This window comes from Geotrypetes seraphini, chromosome 4 (genome assembly GCF_902459505.1).
Source record: "Geotrypetes seraphini chromosome 4, aGeoSer1.1, whole genome shotgun sequence".
NCBI lineage: Eukaryota > Metazoa > Chordata > Amphibia > Gymnophiona > Dermophiidae > Geotrypetes > Geotrypetes seraphini.
The window spans coordinates 238,187,147-238,209,258 of record NC_047087.1 but is presented as its reverse complement, the minus strand read 5'-3'; the positions used below and the strand labels follow the sequence as shown (position 1 = coordinate 238,209,258).

General features: G+C 43.4%; 1 protein-coding gene across 1 annotated transcript in view; it reads right to left on the bottom strand.

The window, feature by feature from the left end:
• Positions 1-12,126: 12,126 nt before the first annotated feature.
• The window catches only part of TSPAN15 (tetraspanin 15), a 56,535-nt gene continuing 46,549 nt past the window's right edge, over positions 12,127-22,112 (bottom strand). The window contains exon 8 of the mRNA XM_033942730.1: positions 12,127-12,453. Within this exon, the coding sequence (XP_033798621.1) occupies positions 12,286-12,453 (168 nt within the window). The 3' untranslated portion in view covers positions 12,127-12,285. The remainder of the gene's footprint in view (positions 12,454-22,112) is intronic.

Genomic DNA, 22,112 nt, shown 5'->3' with positions numbered 1-22,112 from the left:
GCGCTCAACTTCAAGAAAGGGAACTATGTTGCTATGAGGGAAATGGTGGGGAGGAAGCTCAGAAACATCTTTAGGATGGAGACTGTGGGAAGCGCCTGGACCCTATTCAGGGACACCCTGCAGGAAGCACAAAGAATGTACGTCCCCAGTTTCAGGAAAGGCTGCAAGAACAAGCGATCAAAGGACCCGGTTTGGATGTCAACTGAAGTAAAGAGGGCAATAAATGACAAAAAAGTATCCTTCCGGAGATGGAAAAAGGACTCAATGGAGGAAAATCACCAGGCGCACAGGAAATGCCAAAAGGAATGCCACCAAGAGGTTAGAAAAGCGAAAGGGGAATACGAAGAGGGGCTGGCCAGGGAGGCGAAAAACTTCAAGGCATTCTTCAGTTACGTAAAGGGGAAGCGACCAGCGAGAGAGGAGGTGGGGCCGTTGGACGATGGGGATAGGAAGGGAGTGATTAAGGAGGATAAAGAGGTAGCTGAGAGGTTGAACACGTTCTTCTCGTCGGTTTTCACGAGCGAAGACACATCTAATATACCGGACTCAGAGGAGCTCATGAGTGGGGAACAGGCCGAAAAATTGGAGCACATAGAGGTAAGTAAGGAGGATGTCCTCAAACAGATAGACAGGTTAAAATGCGGTAAATCACCGGGCCCGGACGGGATCCACCCAAGGGTTCTGAAGGAACTAAGACAAGAAATAGCGGGCACAATCCAGCATGTTTGCAACCTATCCTTGAAAACTGGTGAGGTACCAGAGGACTGGAAATTGGCGAATATCACACCTATCTTCAAGAAGGGATCGAGGGGTGACACCGGGAACTACAGGCCGGTGAGCCTGACTTCAATTATAGGGAAGATGGTGGAAGCTATGATCAAGGACGTCATTTGCGAGCACATCGAGAGGAATGGCCTACTGAGAACAAGCCAGCACGGATTCTGTAAGGGAAGGTCGTGCCTAACGAACCTTCTGTACTTCTTTGAGGGAATAAGCAGTCGGGTGGACAATGGGGAACCCATAGACATCATTTACCTCGATTTTCAAAAGGCTTTCGACAAGGTGCCACATGAAAGGCTGCTTAGGAAGCTGTGGAACCACGGGGTGGGAGGGGATGTGCACAGATGGATCAAGCACTGGTTGTCGGGTAGACTGCAGAGGGTCGGAGTGAAGGGCCAATATTCTGACTGGCGGGGAGTCACGAGCGGTGTGCCACAGGGATCGGTGCTGGGGCCGTTACTCTTCAACATATTTATCAATGACCTGGAAAAGGAGGCAAAGTGTGAGGTTATAAAATTTGCAGACGATACCAAACTGTGCGGTAGAGTTAGGTCCAGGGAGGAGTGTGAGGACCTGCAAAGGGACCTGGACAAGCTGGAAGACTGGGCAAACAAATGGCAATTGCGCTTTAACGTGGAAAAATGCAAGGTCATGCATATAGGGAAAAAGAACCTGTTGTTCAACTACAAATTGGGGGGGGCATTGTTGGGAGACAGCAGACTTGAGAGAGACTTGGGTGTGCTGGTGGATGCATCACTGAAGCCATCTGCACAGTGCGCAGCAGCCTCGAAAAAAGCCAACAGGATGCTGGGCATCATAAAGAGGGGCATAACAACCAGGACGCGGGAAGTCATCATGCCATTGTATCGAGCGATGGTGCGTCCACATCTGGAATACTGCTTTCAGTATTGGTCGCCACACCTCAAGAAGGACATGGCGGTACTTGAGAGAGTCCAAAGGAGAGCAACGAAACTGGTAAAAGGGCTGGAAAACTGCCCATACGCCGAGAGGTTGGATAGGCTAGGGGCTCTTCTCTCTGGAAAAAAGGAGGCTCAGGGGAGATATGATAGAGACCTTCAAGATCATGATGGGCATAGAGAGGGTGGATAGGGACAGATTCTTCAGACTGAAGGGGACAACAAGTACGAGGGGGCATTCGGAGAAACTGAAGGGAGATAGGTTCAAAACAAATGCAAGGAAGTTTTTTTTCACCCAAAGGGTCGTGGACACTTGGAATGCGCTACTGGAGGAAGTGATCAGGCAGAGTACGGTACAGGGATTCAAACAGGGATTGGACGGATTCCTGAGGGATAAAGGGATCGTGGGATACTGAGGGAGGAGCTGGGATGTAACACAAGTATAGAAAGCTAACCAGGTAATAAGTATAGAAACCCAACAGGTCGTGCATGTGCAAGACCGGAGGGTTAGGACTACGATGGGAAGATAGGACTTCAATGAGAAACCAAGGTGGCAAGGGAGCCCCTTCTGGTGATTCAGACAGGTCGTGACCTGTTTGGGCCGCTGTGGGAGCGGACTGCCGGGCAGGATGGACCTATGGTCTGACCCGGCGGAGGCACTGCTTATGTTCTTACTTCATTTAAGGAATGGAAAAGGTCGAAAACGGCCAAAAACTGGAAAAAGCACAAACAGCATCAAAGCAGGTGCCATAAGGTGGCAAGAGGAGCCAAAAGAGACATCGAGGAAAAAATAGCCAAGGAGGCAAAAAACTTCAAGCAGTTCTTTCGATATATTAAGGGGAAACGACCCATGAAGGAAACGGTGGGGCCATTGGATGACTATGGAATAAAGGGAGTGCTACAGGAGGACAAAGCCATCATCGTCAAACTGAACATATTTTTTTGCATCTGTGTTTACCGAAGAGGATATACACAACATACCGGAAGCCAACAGGCTATATGCAGGAAACAAAGACGGGAAATTGACAGGGTTGATGGTCAGTCTAGAAGAGGTTTGCAGGCAGATTAATAGGCTTAAAAATAATAAATTCCCGGGACCAGATGGCATCCATCCGAGGGTAATCAAGGAACTGAAAGGGTGTTATAGCTGAACTGCTTCAAATAATAGCCAATCTGTCAATCAAATCGGGAAGGATTCCGGAAGACTGGAAGGTGGCAAATGTTATGCCGATCTTCAAGAAAGGTTTGAGGGATGATCCAGGAAACTACAGACCAGTGAGTCTGACCTCAGTACCGGGAAAGATGGTAGAGGCGCTAATAAAGGACCGCATCATTGAGCAATCTGATGAGGACCATCCAGCATAGCTTTGGCAAAGAAAGATTTTGCTTGAAGAACTTGCAGCACTTCTTCGAGGGAGTAAACAGGCAGATAGACAAAGGCGACCCGGTCGACATTGTATATCTGGATTTTCAGAAGGCGTTCAACAAGGTTCTGCATGAATGATTACTTTAAAAAATTGCGTGCCATGGAATCGAGGGTGAAATACTCATGTGGATTAAAAACTGGCTGGCGAATAGGAAACAGAGAGTGGGAGTAAATGGACAATACTCGGACTGGAAAAGCGTCACCAGTGGAGTGCCGCAGGGTTCGGTGCTTGGGCCCGTGCTCTTCAACATATTTATAAACGATCTGGAAATTGGCACGACGAGTGAGGTGATTAAATTTGCAGACGATATGAAGTTATTCAGGGTAGTGAAGACGCAGGATTGCGAAGATCTGCAATGTGACATAAACACGCTCGAGAAATGGGCCACAACATGGCAAACGAGGTTTAACATGGATAAGTGTAAGGTGATGCATGTCAGTAACAAAAATCTTATACACAAATACAGGATGTCCGGGGCAGTACTTGGAGAGATCCCCCAGGAAAGAGACTTGGGAGTACTGGTCGACAAGTCGATGAAGCCATCCGTGCAATGTGCGGTGGCTGTGAAAAGGGCGAACAGAATGCTAGGAATGATTAAGAAGGGGATCACGAACAGATTTGAGAAGGTTATCATGCCGCTGTACTGGGCCATGGTACATCCTCACATTGAATACTGTATCCAGCACTGGTCGCCGTACATGAAGAAGGACACGGTACTACTTGAAAGGGTCCAGAGAAGAGTGACTAAAATGGTTAAGGGGCTGGAGGAGTTGCTGTACAGTGAGAGATTAGAGAAACTGGGCCTCTTCTCTCTTAAAAAGAAGAGACTGAGAGGGGACATGATCGAAATATTCAAGATACTGAAGGGAATAGACTTAGTAGATAAAGGCAGGTTGCTCAACCTCTTCAAGGTAAGGAGAACGAGAGGGCACTCTCTAAAGTTAAAAGGGGATAGATTCCATACAAATGTAAAGAAGTTCTGCTTCACCCAGAGAGTGTTGGAAAACTGGAATGCTCTTCCGGAGGCTGTTATAGGGGAAAACACCCTCCAGGGATTCAAGACAAAGTTAGACAAGTTCCTGCTGAACTGGAACATACGCAGATAGGGCTGGTCTCAGTTAGGGCACTGGTCATTGACCTAGGGGCCACCCCAGGAGCGGACTGCTGGGCACAATGGACCACTGGTCTGACCCAGCAGCGGAAATTCTTATGTTCTTAAGAGGTGATAGGCTCCGGAGTAATCTGAGGAAATACTTTTTTATGGAAAGGGTGGTAGATGCATGGAACAGTCTCCCAGAAGAGGTGGTGGAGACAGAGACTGTGTCTGAATTCAAAAGGGCCTGGGATAAGCACATGGGATCTCTCAGAGAGAGAAAGAAATAACGGTTACTGCGGATGGGCAGACTAGATGGGTCATTTGGCCTTTATCTGCCATCATGTTTCTTTGTTTCCCGAATCTCTGTCTCTTCCATCTCTCCTCTTCCCCATTGGTTTGGCATCCACCTACTTCCTTCTGCCACCCCCCCCCCCCCATAGTGAGGCATCTGTCTTCTTCCCTTCCATCTCTCCCTCCCTCCTAGCAGATTTTAGCATCTCTCTCTCCTCCTTTCCTCCCCCTGATCTGATATCTGTGTCCTCCAGTTCCCCCAATGCTGGAGTGGTGGGGAAGGAGGGAGAGATGCTGGATGAAAGGGTAGTTGAGAAAAGGACAGATGGTGGATCCGGGGATGGTGGGATCCATTGCTGCAGCTGCGGATATCTGTAATTTCACAGCCTGATAGATATGAGGGCTGTCAGTAGTGCCCTGCAGGGATCCTCTGTCTATACTTCATGCCTTTTCAACTTCTAACACTGTTTTTGCATTTACTACCTGGAGGGCATGCCTGGCATCCACCACTTTTTCTGTGAATAAATGTTTTCTGATGTTGCTTGTGATTCTGTCTTCTTGTAGCTTTAATTTCATGTCCTTTGTTTCTGGAGCTTCCCCTCATTTGGAAAAGGCTTGCTTCAGTAATGCCTTTTCAGTATTTAATTCCTCCTCTCCTCTGCATCACTTTTATTTGTGAAGACTTTTTAATAAACTTTTTAAATCAAGATCATTGATTCCACAGGTTGGTTTGGTGTTTTTTTTTACAAGATAGTCATGGAAATAGCTGGTGACTTGAATGTAACTCACCTTGAGCTACTGCTGAAAAGAAGTGTGAACTACATCCAAAGTAAAAGTTTGGTTTTATATGCAGCATTAAAAATGGGTCAAAATGAAAGTACATATTTTTATAGGTTGATCTGATTATAAGAGTGTTGTAAGGTAAAAGCTTAAGTTCACATTTTGGTAGGAGTATCCCCTTCATTTAATACATACACATCGTTTAGATACAGAGATGCAGTTTAGGTGGGGCATCTGCCGTGGATTTGATATGTGCAGTTGAACAATGATGCTTAAATTTGTTTTTAGGAGAAAAATATAATTGCCTTCTAAAGGTAATAGAAATACAGAATATGGCAATAGTTAAGGCCCATTTAGTCTTCCTAATTTGCTTCCTGTTACAGTTAGAGAATTACATGGAGACAATTTTTTCCTTGTCCCCCCCCCCCCCCCCCCCCCCCCCCCCCCGCAGGAACTCAATTTCCCCATCCCATCCCCACGAGTTTTGTTGCTGTCCCTGCCCCATTCCTGTATGCTCTGCCTTAACCACACAAGCCTCAAACACTTATGATTTTAAAGTGTTTGAGGCTTGTGCAGATGAGGACGGAGCTTAGGCATTGGTGGAATGAGGCATTATGACATCACAATCTGAGTTCTAGAATGTTGCTACTTATGATTTTAAAGTGTTTGAGGCTTGTGCAGATGAGGACAGAGCTTGCAGGAAAGGGCAGAAACAGGAAAAGAACTCGCGGAGACAGGACGGGAAAAAATTTGTCTCTTTGTCATTCTCTAGTTACAGTACCATAGACTTCAGTTGATCTCATAGTTCTCCCTTCACAATTAAGGATCTTCCATTCTTGTCATAGGCTTTCTTGAATTCTGTTTCTGTTTTTACCTCAGAGTGACTGTACCATGTATTTACCACTCTTTCAAAGAATACATATTTTCTAATGTTACTTCAGAGTACTACGTCGTCTTGACTTCTTGCTTTAGAATTTAATTCTCACTGAAAATATGTTTACATCTTGTTCATTATTTGCATCTGAGGGTCTGGAGGGCGTCTTGTCATATTTTCTCTTACAGAGTGTATGACATATGTATTTCTGTTTATTCACATAATATGCTGTACTACAGTGCATTACACTCATCTAAGCAGTTTACACAGTTAAACCAGAGTTGCAGGCTTAAAGCTAGAACAGTGCAGAAGGGGGCGCTCATTGTTCATCAGATCTTCACAACTCCCAAAGTCTAGCTCGGTGTCTCAAACTTTTTTAGCTCCGGCACACTAAATGGAGCAAATGTTTTTTGTGGCATATTATAATAAAAATTCTAAAACTGCAAAACCAACAAAAAAAATAAATTTGAGTTGTTTGGTTTTTTTAAAAAATCTTTATTGATTTTCCAAACAACAACAGTGCAGTTATTTATTTAAAGTTTTTTTAAGCTATGTATGGGTAATTGTAACAATGGTGAAACAACCCCCCCCACCCTTTTTTTTTTTTTTTTTTACAAAACCTTGTAAGAGGCTTTTAGCACTGGCCAGCATAATGAATGCTCTGCGCTGCTCCGACACTCATAAGAACTCTATGCATGTTGGAGCAGCACAGAGCATTTAGCATACTGGCTGGTGCTAAAAACCTCATGTGGTTTTATAAGGGGGGAGGTTAAATTAGATAGAATAGAATTGCTAATCAATGCAATGGATGAGCTTGTTTTTACATGCAAATTAACTCAAAACATGTCTCGATAGTTGACAAGCAAAGACAGATTTCATCATTCACCATATACAGTCATTCTCTTTTATTCAATTTAATTTTTGTCAGAGTTGAAAATCTAAGTTTGCAAAGATAAGAAGATCCAAACAGTAAGAAAGCCTTGATTGCTTTGTTGCTCAAGTTAGGATAGCTACTGCATAAAAAATAAAACTAAAATTACTTGCCATTAGTTTTCAAGGACCAATCACGTCAAAGAATGATGCTTGTCTGGGCAGTTTTATCCGTACACATGCAGACGTTCATAATATTGATAGATTCTTGCATATGCGACATACATGATATCTATTCTAGTGTATAGTTATGAAGGGAATTTTTAAAAATTAAATAAAATTCTGTAATCTCTCGTGGCACACTCAAAATCTCTTCGGGGCACACAGTTTGAGAGACACTGGCCTAGCTCTTTATCCTGTATCAAAAGAAATGTCTAAGTAAGATTTGGCTGTAGGGTGCTAGTCATCCAAAGTTGGCAGTGGCAAAATGTTCATTCTCAAAAAGTACATCTAAAAAAAAATTTTTTTTTTCAAAAATCATCTCTTTGTACATCCAGGCGTGTGATCGTCCAGACCGTAAGAACATAAGAACATAAGAAGTTGCCTCCACTGGGTCAGACCAGAGGTCCATCTCACCCAGCGGTCCGCTCCCGCGGCGGCCCATCAGGTCCGTGACCTGTGAAGTGGTTTCTGACCACTTCTATAACCTACCTCAAGTTCTATCTGTACCCCTCTATCCCCTTTTCCTCCAGGAACCTATCCAAACCCTCCTTGAACCTCTGTACAGATTTCTGGTCTATCACATCCTCCGGAAGCGCGTTCCATGTGTCCACCGCCCTCTGGGTAAAAAAGAACTTCCTAGCATTTGTTCTAAACCTGTCCCCCTTCAATTTCTCCGAGTGACCCCTAGTGTTTGTGGCTCCCCTCAGTTTGAAGAATCTGTCCCTATTCACTTTCTCTATGCCCTTTAGGATTTTGAAGGTTTCTATCATGTCCCCTCTAAGTCTCCTTTTCTCCAGGGAGAACAGCCCCAGCATTTTTAACCTGTCAGCGTATGAAAAATTTTCCATACCTTTTATCAGTTTAGTCGCCCTCCTCTGCACTCCCTCTAGTACCGCCATGTCCTTCTTGAGGTACGGCGACCAGTATTGAACACAGTACTCCAGGTGTGGGCGCACCATTGCGCGATACAGCGGCATGATGACTTCTTTCGTCCTGGTTGTGATACCTTTTTTGATGATGCCCAGCATTCTGTTTGCTTTCTTTGAGGCTGTCGCACACTGCGCCGATGGTTTCAGTGATGTGTCGACCATCACCCCCAGGTCCCTCTCAAGGTTACTCACCCCTAGCAGTGTTCCCCCCATTTTGTAGCTGAACATCGGGTTCTTTTTCCCTACATGCATGACCTTGCATTTCTCTACGTTAAAACTCATTTGCCACTTTTTTGCCCAGTCTTCCAGTCTCGTTAGGTCCCTTTGCAGGTCTTCACAGTCTTCCGTGTTTCTAACCCTGCTGCAGAGTTTGGTGTCATCAGCAAATTTGATAACCTCACATTTTGTCCCCGTCTCCAGATCGTTAATAAATATATTGAACAGTAGAGGTCCCAGCACCGACCCCTGTGGAACTCCGCTCGTGACCCATTGCCAGTCTGAGTATTGGCCCTTTACTCCAACCCTCTGTTTCCTGCCTGCCAACCAGTGTTTGATCCATCGGTGGATATCCCCTTGCACCCCGTGGTTCCACAGCTTTTTAAGTAGCCGTTCGTGAGGTACCTTGTCGAAGGCTTTTTGGAAGTCAAGGTAAATGATGTCTATGGATTCCCCCTTATCCATCTGGCTGTTTATTCCCTCAAAGAAGTACAGCAAGTTCGTGAGGCATGACCTTCCCTGGCAGAAGCCATGCTGGCTCGCCTTCAGTTGTCCATTGTTTTCTATGTGTTCGCAGATTGTGTCCTTTACCATTGCTTCCATCATCTTTCCCGGAACCGAGGTCAAGCTCATAGGCCTGTAGTTTCCCGGGTCACCCCTTGATCCCTTTTTAAAAATGGGCGTGACATTTGCTATTTTCCAGTCCTCTGGGATCTCCCCAGTTTTTAGGGAGAGGTTACATATTTGGCGAAGTGTCTCTGCTATTTCGTTTCTCAGTTCTTTTAGTACCCTTGGGTGGATGCCGTCCGGGCCCGGTGATTTGTCACTCTTTAGTCTGTCTATCTGCCTGAGGAAATCCTCTTTGCTTACCTCTAGTTGTACCAGCCTTTCGTCGTGTTCTCCGCTTATAATCACCTCGGGTTCTGGGATATTGGATGTGTCCTCTCTGGTGAAGACTGACGAGAAGAATTTGTTTAACCTGTCAGCTATCTCTTTTTCCTCCTTTATCGCTCCTTTCCTGTCTCCGTCGTCCAGTGGTCCCACTTCCTCTCTGGCTGGTTGTTTCCCTTTCACATACCTGAAGAAGGGTTTGAAGTTTCTTGCTTCTCCTGCCAGTCTTTCCTCATATTCTCTCTTTGCTTTCTTGACCTCTTGATGGCATTCTTTCTGGTGTCTTTTGTGCTCTTCCTGGTTTTCATTTGTTGGTTCCTTTTTCCATTTCTTGAAGGATGATTTCTTGTTGCTTATCGCCTTTTTAACTGCAGTAGTTATCCGCCACTATGTCTATAGAAAAGGGGTTTCCAGAATGGCGTACTCTGGCAAGCCAAGGCAGTTTCCCTTTCCTGTGTTTTCAAGTAGATTTTTAGGAGCATCACGCTTCTAAATGGTATAAAATAATATCTGAATATATACACAAAAAACCAAAAACAAGTCTCTATGATATTTGGAACACTGAAATACAGCATAAGATTTCCATGACACGATGGCCTAGAATATGGATTCGTCGACTGAATTGCACAGGGTCTGCTGCTATGAGACAGACTTTGTATTTTCTATTATATATAATTTTCTGGACCCCAGTGAGATTGCAAAAATTAGACAATACTCGGTCCAACAAATGTTGGCATTGTAAGTTAGAGCTGGGTATTTTAGATGCTGTTTCGTTGCCCATTGATTCAAGTCTTCTGGAAAAATATATGGAGTAAAATTACTTTAATTCTTGGAGTCAATGTATCTTTATCATATGGGACTGTTTTATTCAGTACATCAATCCTGCCTGAAAATCCGCTTGATGAACATAAATATAGGCTTTTTCTCATAACATCAGGGGTTAGGTTACAATTGATTATGAAAAATTGGAAGAATTGGGACCGTTTAAATTTTCCTTTTTGGTGGGAGACACTTTGCCTCTATTAAAGATATAAAATAATTTTAGCAGAACAAAGAGGTGATTCCCTGAAATTTAAACAGATTTCGAGTCCAATAGACTCGTACATTAAAAATCATTAATTTAAGATATTCTTTGAGTTAAAGAAATATCAAGTCCTAGTGAGTCTATTGTTTTTATGCACATCTAGGGGTGGGTAGTTGGGTTTGGATTAAGGAGAGGGTAAGCTTTTGAACTGAGTTTAATATTAATTTTATAAATGCGGGTTACTGGTAATGTCATATTTATTGCACATGTATAAGTACAATTAATAATTCAAGAGTAATTTAGATAAGGGGGAGGGAGGAGGAGGGGGTTTATGTTATTGGTATTTACGTATAGTACATAAGTGCTTTTCAAGAATGTTAATTTATTAATAATCTGTTGCACTTGTTGTAAAAGGATTTTCTAAAATCAATAAAAAATTTAAACACAGACCGCCACTACGTCTATGTTTATACCACATTCTCGACCAAAAATTTGTCTAAGTCCCAAACACCCAGAACAAGACCTTTTGGATGTGGAAGGGGCCAACATTGTGAACGATTGGCCACCCACACATGGCAACAGAGAAGGGCACCTTATAGGGCACTGCTGTGAACTTCACAAAAAGGATGCCACATAAACATCTCACCAGAACTCCCTTATAGGTTATGGTGAGTCCCCCAAAACCCACTATACCCACCTATCTACAACCCCAATAGCCCTTATGGCTGCAGGTGGCACCTATATGGAAAGTTGGGTTTTGGTTCTTTTTGGTGGGCTCACAGTTTCCACCATTAATGTAGTTATTAGAATGGCTTATGGGCCTGTGTCCTCTTCTCTATGGTTCAGTAGCCCACCCCCTCAGCCTACTTAAGCCACCTCTGTGCAGCTCTACTAGGCTTTCGTATAGCAGGTACTGATGTTCCGGAAGCAGGTATGTATGTTTTTATTCTGAACTTTGTGGGGGTGCGGTGGGGTCAGTGAACATGGAGGGGAGTATGTTTGTGTGTCTTTACTTTGTCCCTGCAGTGGTTATCTGGTCACTTTCAATACCTTTTTGGCACTTATACCTGCTTTTACATCGTCTAACTCACAATGTATAAGTTTCACCTAGGAAATCTCATCAAACCTTCGATTATGCCTGCAGGATGACTAATCTAGGTTAACCCACATCTAGCCCTAACCACTCCTCCAGAAATGCTCCTTTCGGCTCTGGGCGCACAGCGGGATTTAGAGGCCTAAAAAGTCCCTGGATGCATCCAAAAAGCCATTTCGATTATCGGCACTTGGACAACCTGTCTTTTAGGATGTGTTTAAGTTTTGATTATGAGCCCCACACTGTCAAGTTGCTTTCTGTGCCTGATCTTAATTTATAAACTAGGAGACTGAAGTTTGAAAACAATCCTGAAGAATCATGTTTTGAGGCTGACCTTTAAAACAGGCATACAAACTCTCCAGCCTAAGGTCAAGTGACAGAGTTCCAAAAAGTGGGGGCAATATCCTGAAGTGTCTCATTTCATAGGGCTTTTAATGTAATTGTTTGGATTTAGCTCACTCCTGTTCTGTAGTTGCTCAAAGTATAGTAAATACAAAATTTTCCTGTCCCCACAGGGCTTACAATCTAAGTTGTACCTGAGGCAAGGAAGGCTTAAGTGAGTTGCTCAAGGTCGCAAGGTTGAACCCTGGCTTCCCTGGATCTCAGCTCATTCTTCTTCCACTTGGCATTTGGTTGGCTTTGTTAGACAGCTATTTTAAAATAGCATGGAAAATCCCTACGGTCAGATGAAATAACAAAAAGCAGCACAAATCAGAGTAGCTTTGGGAATATATATTTTTTATTAAGCATTTTATAAAACAATTACAGTATGTAAAATGAAACAAACATAGTTTAAAGATATTTATATTTTCCAGTCACAGATAATAAAGAATGCCACTGAAATCTCAATGATGCATTATTGTATCCAGTGCTTTTCAGCTAATTTCATTGCCAGGGTAACATCTGCAGCAGCCGATTGTCGCGAACTCGATTTCTTGTTTCTGCGTAGATCCTCCAAGAAGAGCATCATTTGTGCTGCTCCACTCAGTAATGATATCTTCCACACGACTTATATAAAGAAGAGATAATAGCACCCCAAGGAACTGGAGAACAGAACAGCTCATATAAATAAGATGTATATGTCATATAGTTAAACAATTAAATTCTATAGGGAAGTGTTTGTTGAAATGCAAATATCTGTTGGTCACTTGAAAAATGATACAATACAGGACTCTACCCTAAAAGTACCTCGTTGCTTTCAAATATTAGTTTCATAGCATAATTTTGGGAAAAGATAAAGCAAAACAATTTCTCTTTCAATGGTCAGTCCCATCTGTTTTTAAAAAATATTATGTGGGTAATTTTATAAAGTGTTTTATTTTACATGTAAAGTTCTTTTTATGCACATTTATCCTCTAATTCTATTAAAAAAAAAAACACTAAAAACTGCATGCACAAATTTGGGCACATACCCAGTTTGTATGTGAAATTTAATTGAATAACAAGCTAATTAGTGCCAATAATTAGTGTTTCAACAAGCAATTATTGGCACCAACTAGAATTAATTACAAGTTACACATGTAAATTTAGACATGGGATCTGTGCCTAAATTTTACACCGCAAGTCAAAAAAGGGGGCATGGAAATGGGCAGTTTGGGGGCATTCCTTTAAGGCAGGGGTCTCAAAGTCCCTCCTTGAGGGCCGCAATCCAGTCGGGTTTTCAGGATTTCCCCAATGAATATGCATGAGATCTATGTGCATGCACTGCTTTCAATGCATATTGATTGGGAAAATCCTGAAAACCCGACTGGATTGCGGCCCTCAAGGAGGGACTTTGAGATCCCTGCTTTAAGGTATACATGTCGTTACATAATAAGGGCATCTGTACCACATTTTCTTTGGTGCAAATGGCTGCACCTAAAGCTAGGCATGGCTCCCAGGTATAAGCGCTATTCTATAAACCGTGCCTAATTAAGCGTCACTCATAGAATAGTACTTTTATCAGCACCAGGTATAGAATTTACTCCAAAAGGGCTTTTATTAAGCTATCCTAGGATTTATGCATGCAAAAGTATGTACGATGCAATAAGGCATGTATTTTTACATAACCTGCATGTAGGTGTCTTAAAGAGAAGAGTTTGGACAGTGCACAGGCAAAGGTTTAGTTTGCATATATTGTTTATAAAATACATGTGTACTGTACATGCAAACATCTACACTTGCTCTTAACCGATGTCAATTTCCATAGCTTCAATCTAGATGCAATTTTAGTTACTTTGCCCCTAGTATTTTACAATGATACATAGGCCCCAAAGGAATACATGGTACTATTCTTTAGTATGGCAGTTTACTTATGATTTTCCTGCACTACCCTTTACTCCTAATGCAGGTTAAGGGCAATTCTATAACAAATTGCTTTATGTTTACTCTATATACTCGAATATAAACTAGATTTCTGGGTCAAAAATGGCCCAAAAATGGGGGTCTCGGTTTATATTTGAATCTTAGTACTAATCATTTCTATAATGCTGCTAGACATATGCAGCACAGTACATTAATGTAAGAGACAATGCCTGCTCAATAAAACTTACAATATAATTAAAACAGACAGGACAAATAGGGGTTAGGGAATTCCTCAAAGAAGGAATGATAACACACACATGGACCCATCGCAGATTTCTCCCTGGGCCTACCTTAAGCCCAGCTGGTCCAATGGTATGCCAAGGTAAAAGTGATCCTCCTATGCTCCCGATTTATGCAGTCTTGCTACTCAAAATGGCTGACGCTGCCACGAGCTCAGTTTATATTCGAGTCAACCTTTTTTCTCCATTTTGGAGGGAAAAAAGTTACCTCAGTTTATATTCAAGTATATATGGTATGTGCCAGCTGTGTGCCAGCATATACAGAATACTGACATTTAGGTGCCCAAGAGAACGTGCCATTTGGGCACCTTAGTGATATTTTACAAATAGATGCTCAAATATCATAGCATGTATTTGTGAAGGGGGTGTTTGTGGGCCAAAGGCGAGGCAGATATGTTATAGGATACTGTAAGTTGCCCATGTTCAGCTATATTTAGGTACAACCATTTATGCCAGGTCTACGGCAGGTATAAATGGGGACACCTAAATGTACACTAATATTGGGTACCCAAATGTACACTATGGGGTCAATATTTAGCCATTGGACAGTGTTTTGCTCACCGCCGATGGCATTATTTCTGGATATTCAAGCCAGTGCCTGTGAGGGCTCCTGCTTTGACTATCCGGTTCTTTTTAAGCTAACACACAGCCACTTAAGTTGATATGCAACACTTAAGCAGCTGTGGGTTATAGCAGTGGTCTCCAACACAGGGCCCCTGAAGTCCTCCATTGCGGCCTTCAAACAGTTGACTGAAATGCTCTTCAAATTCTGTAAATCCATTAATTTCAATCTTGCCCACTTAATACAGTAACTGCAAATAATCTCTTAAATGTGTTACTCAGTTGTTTTATTTATGGAATTTGCTACTTCTGACAATCCAAAGTAAAGTGAGTTTTTTAAACATATCCTTGAAGTGTTATAAAATCAATATTAATTTTTAATGTCTAATGCCAAGTATGCCCAAGCAGGTCAAGACGGTTTACAAAGTTTGTGTAAGATGGTTTACAAAGTATGTGTAAGCTTGAAATCTTTTGGTGGCCCTCCGAGCTTTCTTGTATTCACACTGCGGCCCTTTGTATGCAAAAGGTTGGAGATCACTGGGTAACCTCATAAAAATAGGAGACTTTTCTGCAGTCTCATTTATGCAGTAAACCATGTGCAGCATCTTTCCTCCCCTCTCACCCATCCCCTTGTGCAGTATCTTTCTATCCCTCCCTCCCATCCCTCTGTGCAGCAAAACCCCACTGACCCTCCCACCGTGAGATTGACCTATCTGAGGCCTCCAAAAATAGCAGCGGCGGCAGCGCTCTGAACAAGCTGCTTCACTGATGTCTTCAGTGACATGGCAGAGGGAAGGCCCCGTTGGGAAAGGCCACAAAGCAGCCTATTCAGAGCGCTGGGGGAGGTCTTGGAGCAGAGGTATGGCAGGTGTCACTGGAGTGAGAGTCACTGAATTGACGAGTCTGATTTTTTTGTCGAATAGTGTCAGGGATGGAGTTGGGGAGCGTCAGGGACATTGGGGAGGGGCTTCAGGGGTATATCTTAACTAGGGCTTATATTTGGGGTAGGGTTTATATTAGGAGCATATTTAAAAATCATGCTAGGGCTTATTTTCGGGACAGGTCTTAATTTCGGGGCATCACTAGAAACAGTAGCAACATGGATAAAAGATCACAAACTGAAGCTGAACTCAGACAAAACAAAATTCATACTCCTCAAAAATCATAAAACTCCAACCATAACAAACCTAGTTATAAACTCAATCATTTACCACATTCAACCCACTCTAAAACTTCTGGGGATGATGATAGACAGATGCTGTACCATGCAACCACAAATCAACAAAACAATGCAGAAATCATTCATGGTCAGGAGAAACCTAGGCAAGTTTGGAAATTCTTCGACAGAAAACAATTCCAGCTCATTATCCAGTCCCTAGTCCTTCTAGACTACTGTAACATCCTCTATCTCCCCTGCCCCATAACCATGATAAAGCAACTACAAACAGTACAAAACACAGCTCTAAGACTTATCTATTCACTGAGGAAACACGACCACATCACTTCAGCATACCTCGACTCACATTGGCTCCCAATACTTGCAAGAATACTATTCAAATTCTACTGTCTACTATTTAAAACCATAAATGGAGACAGCCCAGCCTACTTGAACAACCGCCTAATCCAAACTACCACAACCAAACACAGGAGAACCCACATACCATTCATGCACCCTCCAATTAGAGACGTCAAACGAAAAAAAACTGTTCGATAACCTACTAGCCACACAGGCGGCAAAACTAGACCGCCAACTCTCCAATTTAATGATCCAAACCCCAGACTACAAAACTTTCAGAAAAGAAATAAAAACCCTGCTAGTCAAGAAATACTTGAAAACAAACTAATCACCACAGGAATCATCTCAATACCCGGAAGCAACCTACTCTACTCTATACTTCCTCTGGAAATGTCCAGATAACTTTCTGTGTAATCCGCCTTGAACTGCAAGGTAATGGTGGAATAGAAATCACTAATGTAATGTAATGTAGTACTCTATAGTTTGTGCTCGTTAGTTGGTGTCATCTCCATGGCCAGCCCATGAAGAGATTTAGTTGTGTGTTATAGAATAGCAGTTAGCACTTGGAAATTAGTGGTGCCAATAATGTGCCTACGTGCTAGTATTCTATAATGTATGTGCATTATTGGCACATATCTTTAGGCACCATATTATAGAATTGCCTTTAATGTGCCCAATTCATTATCCATCCGATATTCCAATGATTTAACTGGGCAGGAAAGGATCCTGCCCAATTAAGTTGCCTAGGTCAGCACTTAACCAGAGAGTGGTGCTGAATATCACTACAGACCACCCATGAACTATCTTTTTAGTGCCAGGGTGGTCTGTGTGAGGAGCTGGGACTTAACCAGTTAGTAGCCAAATTCAGACCATTAACTGGTTAAGTCAGCAGCTAAAGTTAGGACAGGAAAAAGGCTATCCTACCTTTAGCTGCGAGGTAATTGGGCATCAGTCTGAATATTAGCCGCCCCCCCCATCCAATGTCTCTCACTTTGTTTACCTTTTGTCCTCCTACATTGTTTGACATCTCTCTAGCTTACCTCCTCTCCACCGTCCAGAAAACTCTGCAGGCTAATCATAGGAGAGGCAAGGCCCTGCCCTCTGTCCGGCAGGGCCTTGTCTCTGCTGCGACCCATTCATAACAAATTACATTGTTATGTTACATTGAAGCGAGTCATGGCAGAGGCAAGGCCCTATCAGAGAGAGCAGCCTTCAGCGCTGCCTCTGGGGCAGTGGGGAGGAGGGTGACAAAGGCCAAACCCCATGGGGGGTGGGGTAGAGAGATGCCAGACCTGGATGGAGATGGAGGAGGGAAGAGGAGAGGAAGGGAAGTTGAATTTCAAGGGGCACCTGCCATTGGGTGACCCTAGACAATCTTGCTTGGTTCACTCAATAGTAGCCATGCACTGAACAGAAGGACCTTGGAGTCTTTAACCTAGCACTAATCCAAAGGGAGCTTAAATCTGAGTGGAAGAGTAAGATGATCTCAGGAAGGTGTACAGACAAGGACAAAAATTCTATGGGGCCTATTTACTAAGCTACATTAATTTGTATCACAGCAGTTAGTGCAATTAAATGTCAACATACATTAACCTCGGAGTTTTATATTGGTCACCCAAATTGGCACATGCATGGTAGCTCTGAATGCAAATTAGTTATCTAGCCATTAACAATCAATTATCCCTCCTGCCTGGCTGAATACCCCCGTGCCATGCCCCCATCCAGACCTAGCCCCCCATGCCACCAACTCCCCCGAACCAATCCCCTCCCCTCCCCCCAAAATAGGCAGGAGGGATGCCCACTCCCTCTTGCCATGCAGAACACTCCCGCGCCATGCCCCCCCTGTGCTAGGTACCCCCGAGCCACGGTCCGTCCCCCGGAGCCAAAAAGAAAAATGGCAGGAGGGATGCCCACTCCCTCATGTCACCAGACGCCACCCCCAAAACCTCCCCCTGTACCTTTTTGAAAAGTCGGAATCAGGCATCCCGCTCTGAGGCTCCTGCTTCAAGCCTGCCAGTCTTAAATGATGGGCCTTCCCCTCCCCGGTGCATCATGTGATGCATGTGGAGGAGGGGGTCTAAGGCCCTGAATGGTTCAGTCACCTAAGGCCCCTCCCAAGGGGCCTTAGGCATCTGAGTCAATCAGACCTTTGGCACCTCCCTCTGTATCCAGGATACTGAGGGAGGAGCCTAAAGACCTAATTGGTCAAGCCAATTTGTCAAGCCAATCCTGATTTAATACAAATTTACTCCTGGAAACAGAGGGAGGCACCTAAGGCCTGATTGACTCAGATGCCTAAGGATCCTCCCTGTGCATCAGGTGTTGCACTGGGGAGGGGGAAGGCCCCTCATTTAGGACTGGTGAGCTTGAAGCAGGAGCCTCAGAGCGGGATGTTTTGCATGTGTTAACCAGAGCAGGCTGCCCGATTCCAACTTTTCAAAAAGGTACGGGGGAGGTTCAGGGTGGGGGAGTGTCCGGTGGCAGTGGGCATCCCTCCTGCCATTTTTTCTTGTTCAGGGGTGGAATGGTGGCTTGGATGTACCTGGCACAAGGGGGAGGCCATGTTCTGTGTGGCAGAAGGGAGTGGGCATCCTCCTGCCTATTTTTTGGGGAAGGGGAAGGCTTCCTTTGGCAGAAGGGTGTGGGCATCCCTCCTGTCAATTTTCTCTTGTGGGGGGTGGGGACGGCATAGCAGGAGGGAATGGGAATCCCTCATGCCTATTTTTGAGGAAGGGGAGTGGATTGGTTTTGCGGGGCCTCCATTGGCAGGAAGGAGTGGGCATCCCTCCTGCCAATTTTCTCTGTGGGGGGGGGACAACATGACAGGAGGGAGTGGGCATCCCTCATGCCAATTTTCTCTTGTGTGGGGGTGGGATTCCCGGGGCCACGTTCGTCGGGGAGGGACATCATCTGCATTGGAGGACTTTTTTGTTAACACATGCAAAATATCTTTGCCATTGAAAAAAAAAAATGAAAAAAACCAGGCAGACCCATCGGAAACACAGTTACCGACAAGTCTAGCCTGTCCGTTTTTTCTGGTCACTAAAACCTCATTTTTTGTATTGTAGCGTACAAAATAGAAAAAAATGGGGTTTTGTTTCTGTTCTGTGTTGACTTCTCAATAAAGATGATTTAAAACAAACAAACTTTTTTTTTACTCAAGTGATGTTAGTGCATCAATCACTTGGATACTTTGCATGGGGTTTTAGCTAATTTGCATGGCTGGATCAGAAAATGGGTGATCGAGGGGAAAAACATGCAGTGAGCCGTTTTGTGCATTGGGTTGGTAAAAGTGATTGTCGCTAAAGCTGTGAAAACAGGTTAAGTAACGATTGCTGACTTTAGTACATCAAGCCCAGTGGGAATCCACTCTTAAGCGCTATTCTATAAATGGCATTCAGCCCTTTGCTCCCAGAGGTAAGTAGTAATATATTTAGCCATTAATATGATAGATAAGGTGGTACAAGTGGAACTGAACATATGTACCTAACTCCATTGCAATATGAGGAATGCAGTTAATAAGTGGTAATGACATTTCTTCTACATTAACTGAAAGGGATACTACTTTGGACACTTCCAACAGTTAATGAAGAGATTTTGCCTTTACTACGGGTTTATTTTGGCAAGTAATCTCACAGAGCTTAAGGTGTATTGCCAACTACACTGTTCCAATTTCTCTGTCAATCTACTCCATTAGTTGGGAAGTCAGTACGTAATGGAGGAGAGAGCTTGCATGGCGCTTGATATATTAAGGTATTTATACACTGCTCTTCAAAAGACCATCAAGGTGGTTTGTACATTCAGGTACTCTAAGGGCTCCTTTTACGAAGCCGCGTTAGTGGCTTTAGCGCATGCGACTTTTTATGTGCTAGCTGAAAAACTACCGCCTGCTAAAAAGGAGGCGGTAGCAGCTAGCGCGGCCGGCAAATTAGCGCACGCTATTACGCGCGTTAAACCGCTAGCACGGCTTTGTAAAAGGAGTCATAAGTATTTTCACCTATCTGTCCCGGTGGGCTCACAATCTACCTATGGTAGGTGGGGCAATGGAGGGTTAAGTGATTTGCCCAAGATTACAAGGAGCAACATGGGGATCAAACCTGTAACCTCAGGTTGCTGAGGCAGCGGTTCTAACCTCAGCTTGATATAGATAATGTGCAAGGGATGAAAGTGTACAGATTAAAGGCATACTTTTTCTGAAGCGTTCCAGCTTCCAGACAAGGTGGAAGTTTAGGTAATTGTGTCATTTTTTGTTGTATGTTTCACTTCACCTAAGTTTTTTCTATTTAAAACAGATTTCCTTTCTAGTCCATACTTAGGTGCATGTTTTTAGTCATATCGTAAAGCACCATGATCACTGGTTGTCAGGTGGTATATAAAGTTTTAATAAACTGTAAACTGTAAATAACAAATCAGATCATTTAGAAGGTTAAATGTATCATGTGTTGCTGGCTGTCTCCTGAACCACCTTCATTCTGGTACTGGAGGAATCGCCTCCATGAACTTATGGGATGGGAGGCCCGTTTGGCTCGTTCTTCTCGTCGCCGGAGCAGAGACTTTGTTCACACTTGGACTCCGTATTTGAACATTTTGACTCCTGAGAGTCGTAGCCGGGTCTTGAATAGACTCCACCTCTGAAACTGTGCTTCTAGGTGTCACTGCTGTTCCCTGCTTACGAGTTTTTCTGTAGATGTGGGGGGATGGGGGAGGGGTGGGTGGGGGGTAGGGGCTTCTTTGTCGGGGGGTGGGGGTATGATGGGTTCGGGGAGGACATAAGAGTCCAGTCCTCCGCGGGTGTTTGATGGAAATGTATACCATGGTTGTCATTGCTGTTGTATTTACTGCTGCTTAATAAAATAGATTTGAATATAAACTGGATTTCTTCCCCTACTCCTTAAGCCAAAATTGAAAAGAACAAGAATGAAGAGGAAGAAACCATTTCCATTGAAAATGATGCCCATGGTCTCACTGCTGCTAATATCAATGCAAAGCCTCCATGTGACATTTCAGAACTTAACAATTATGACTGCATTGCTCAAAGGTCATTTGGGCCGCAGTGTTTGTTGAACAATGCTAGTGATTGTGTTGTTTACAATGGTCCTACTGAATAGACAAGTGATGCCATGAGAGACCACAAAGCTGTACATGGAATTTTACAGAACAGGAATGATGAATTCTCAAATAATAAGCTGTTTGGAGCAAAGATTAGGTTATTCAGGCAGACAAACTGTAAGTGAGATTTTCAGAAAGAAAGATTTCAGAGTACTTCTGTACCAATTATGATTCAACACATTACATTCTGTACCCGGATAGGTTAAAGAGGATGGCTTGCCTGTTGAGTGCTTTCTGGGCTCCATTCCAAATCTTAGTCACAAATCAGAATGACTGTCTGAATCTATACTTGCCACCATTACATCATATGAATTGGACATGGATAATTGCCAAGGGCAAAGTTATAATAATGCCACCAACATGTCTGGTGCAAGGTGCAATCTATAAGTGGGAATCAAAAATATAAATCCAAACGACATGCATCATGCTCTGCATATTCACAGAGTTTGATGGGAACATGTGCTGCAGTCCTGCAAAAAAAGCTTCTTTCTTTGATCTGCTCCAGTCTCTGTGTATGTACTTCATGGCATCTACCCAATCAGTGGAAAATTTTGCCATTTCATTGTTCAGTATCCAAAAAGACAATAGCAATTGAGAAACATTCCAGAGCTTCTTGCTCAGCCCCTGCAGAAGCCTGCAATAGTCCGAATCAAATATCCCTTGCTCTACTAAGAACCTGCATTAACTGGATCAGGAGCCAACCTCAGACCTGCGTTCCCAGGCTGAGAACTTCTCGACCTCAAAACCTCTTACACGGAAAGAGGGAGGGTAGGGCCACAGAGGAAAGGAGCTCAGAGTATTTCCTCATAGCTTTTTTTTTTTTTTAAACTTTGCATGCAATGAATATAATGTACTTTATTTATTGAGATTTGATTGCCTCATACATATATGACATAAACAAAGTATTATTAAACTTTAAAGTAAACAATCTAAA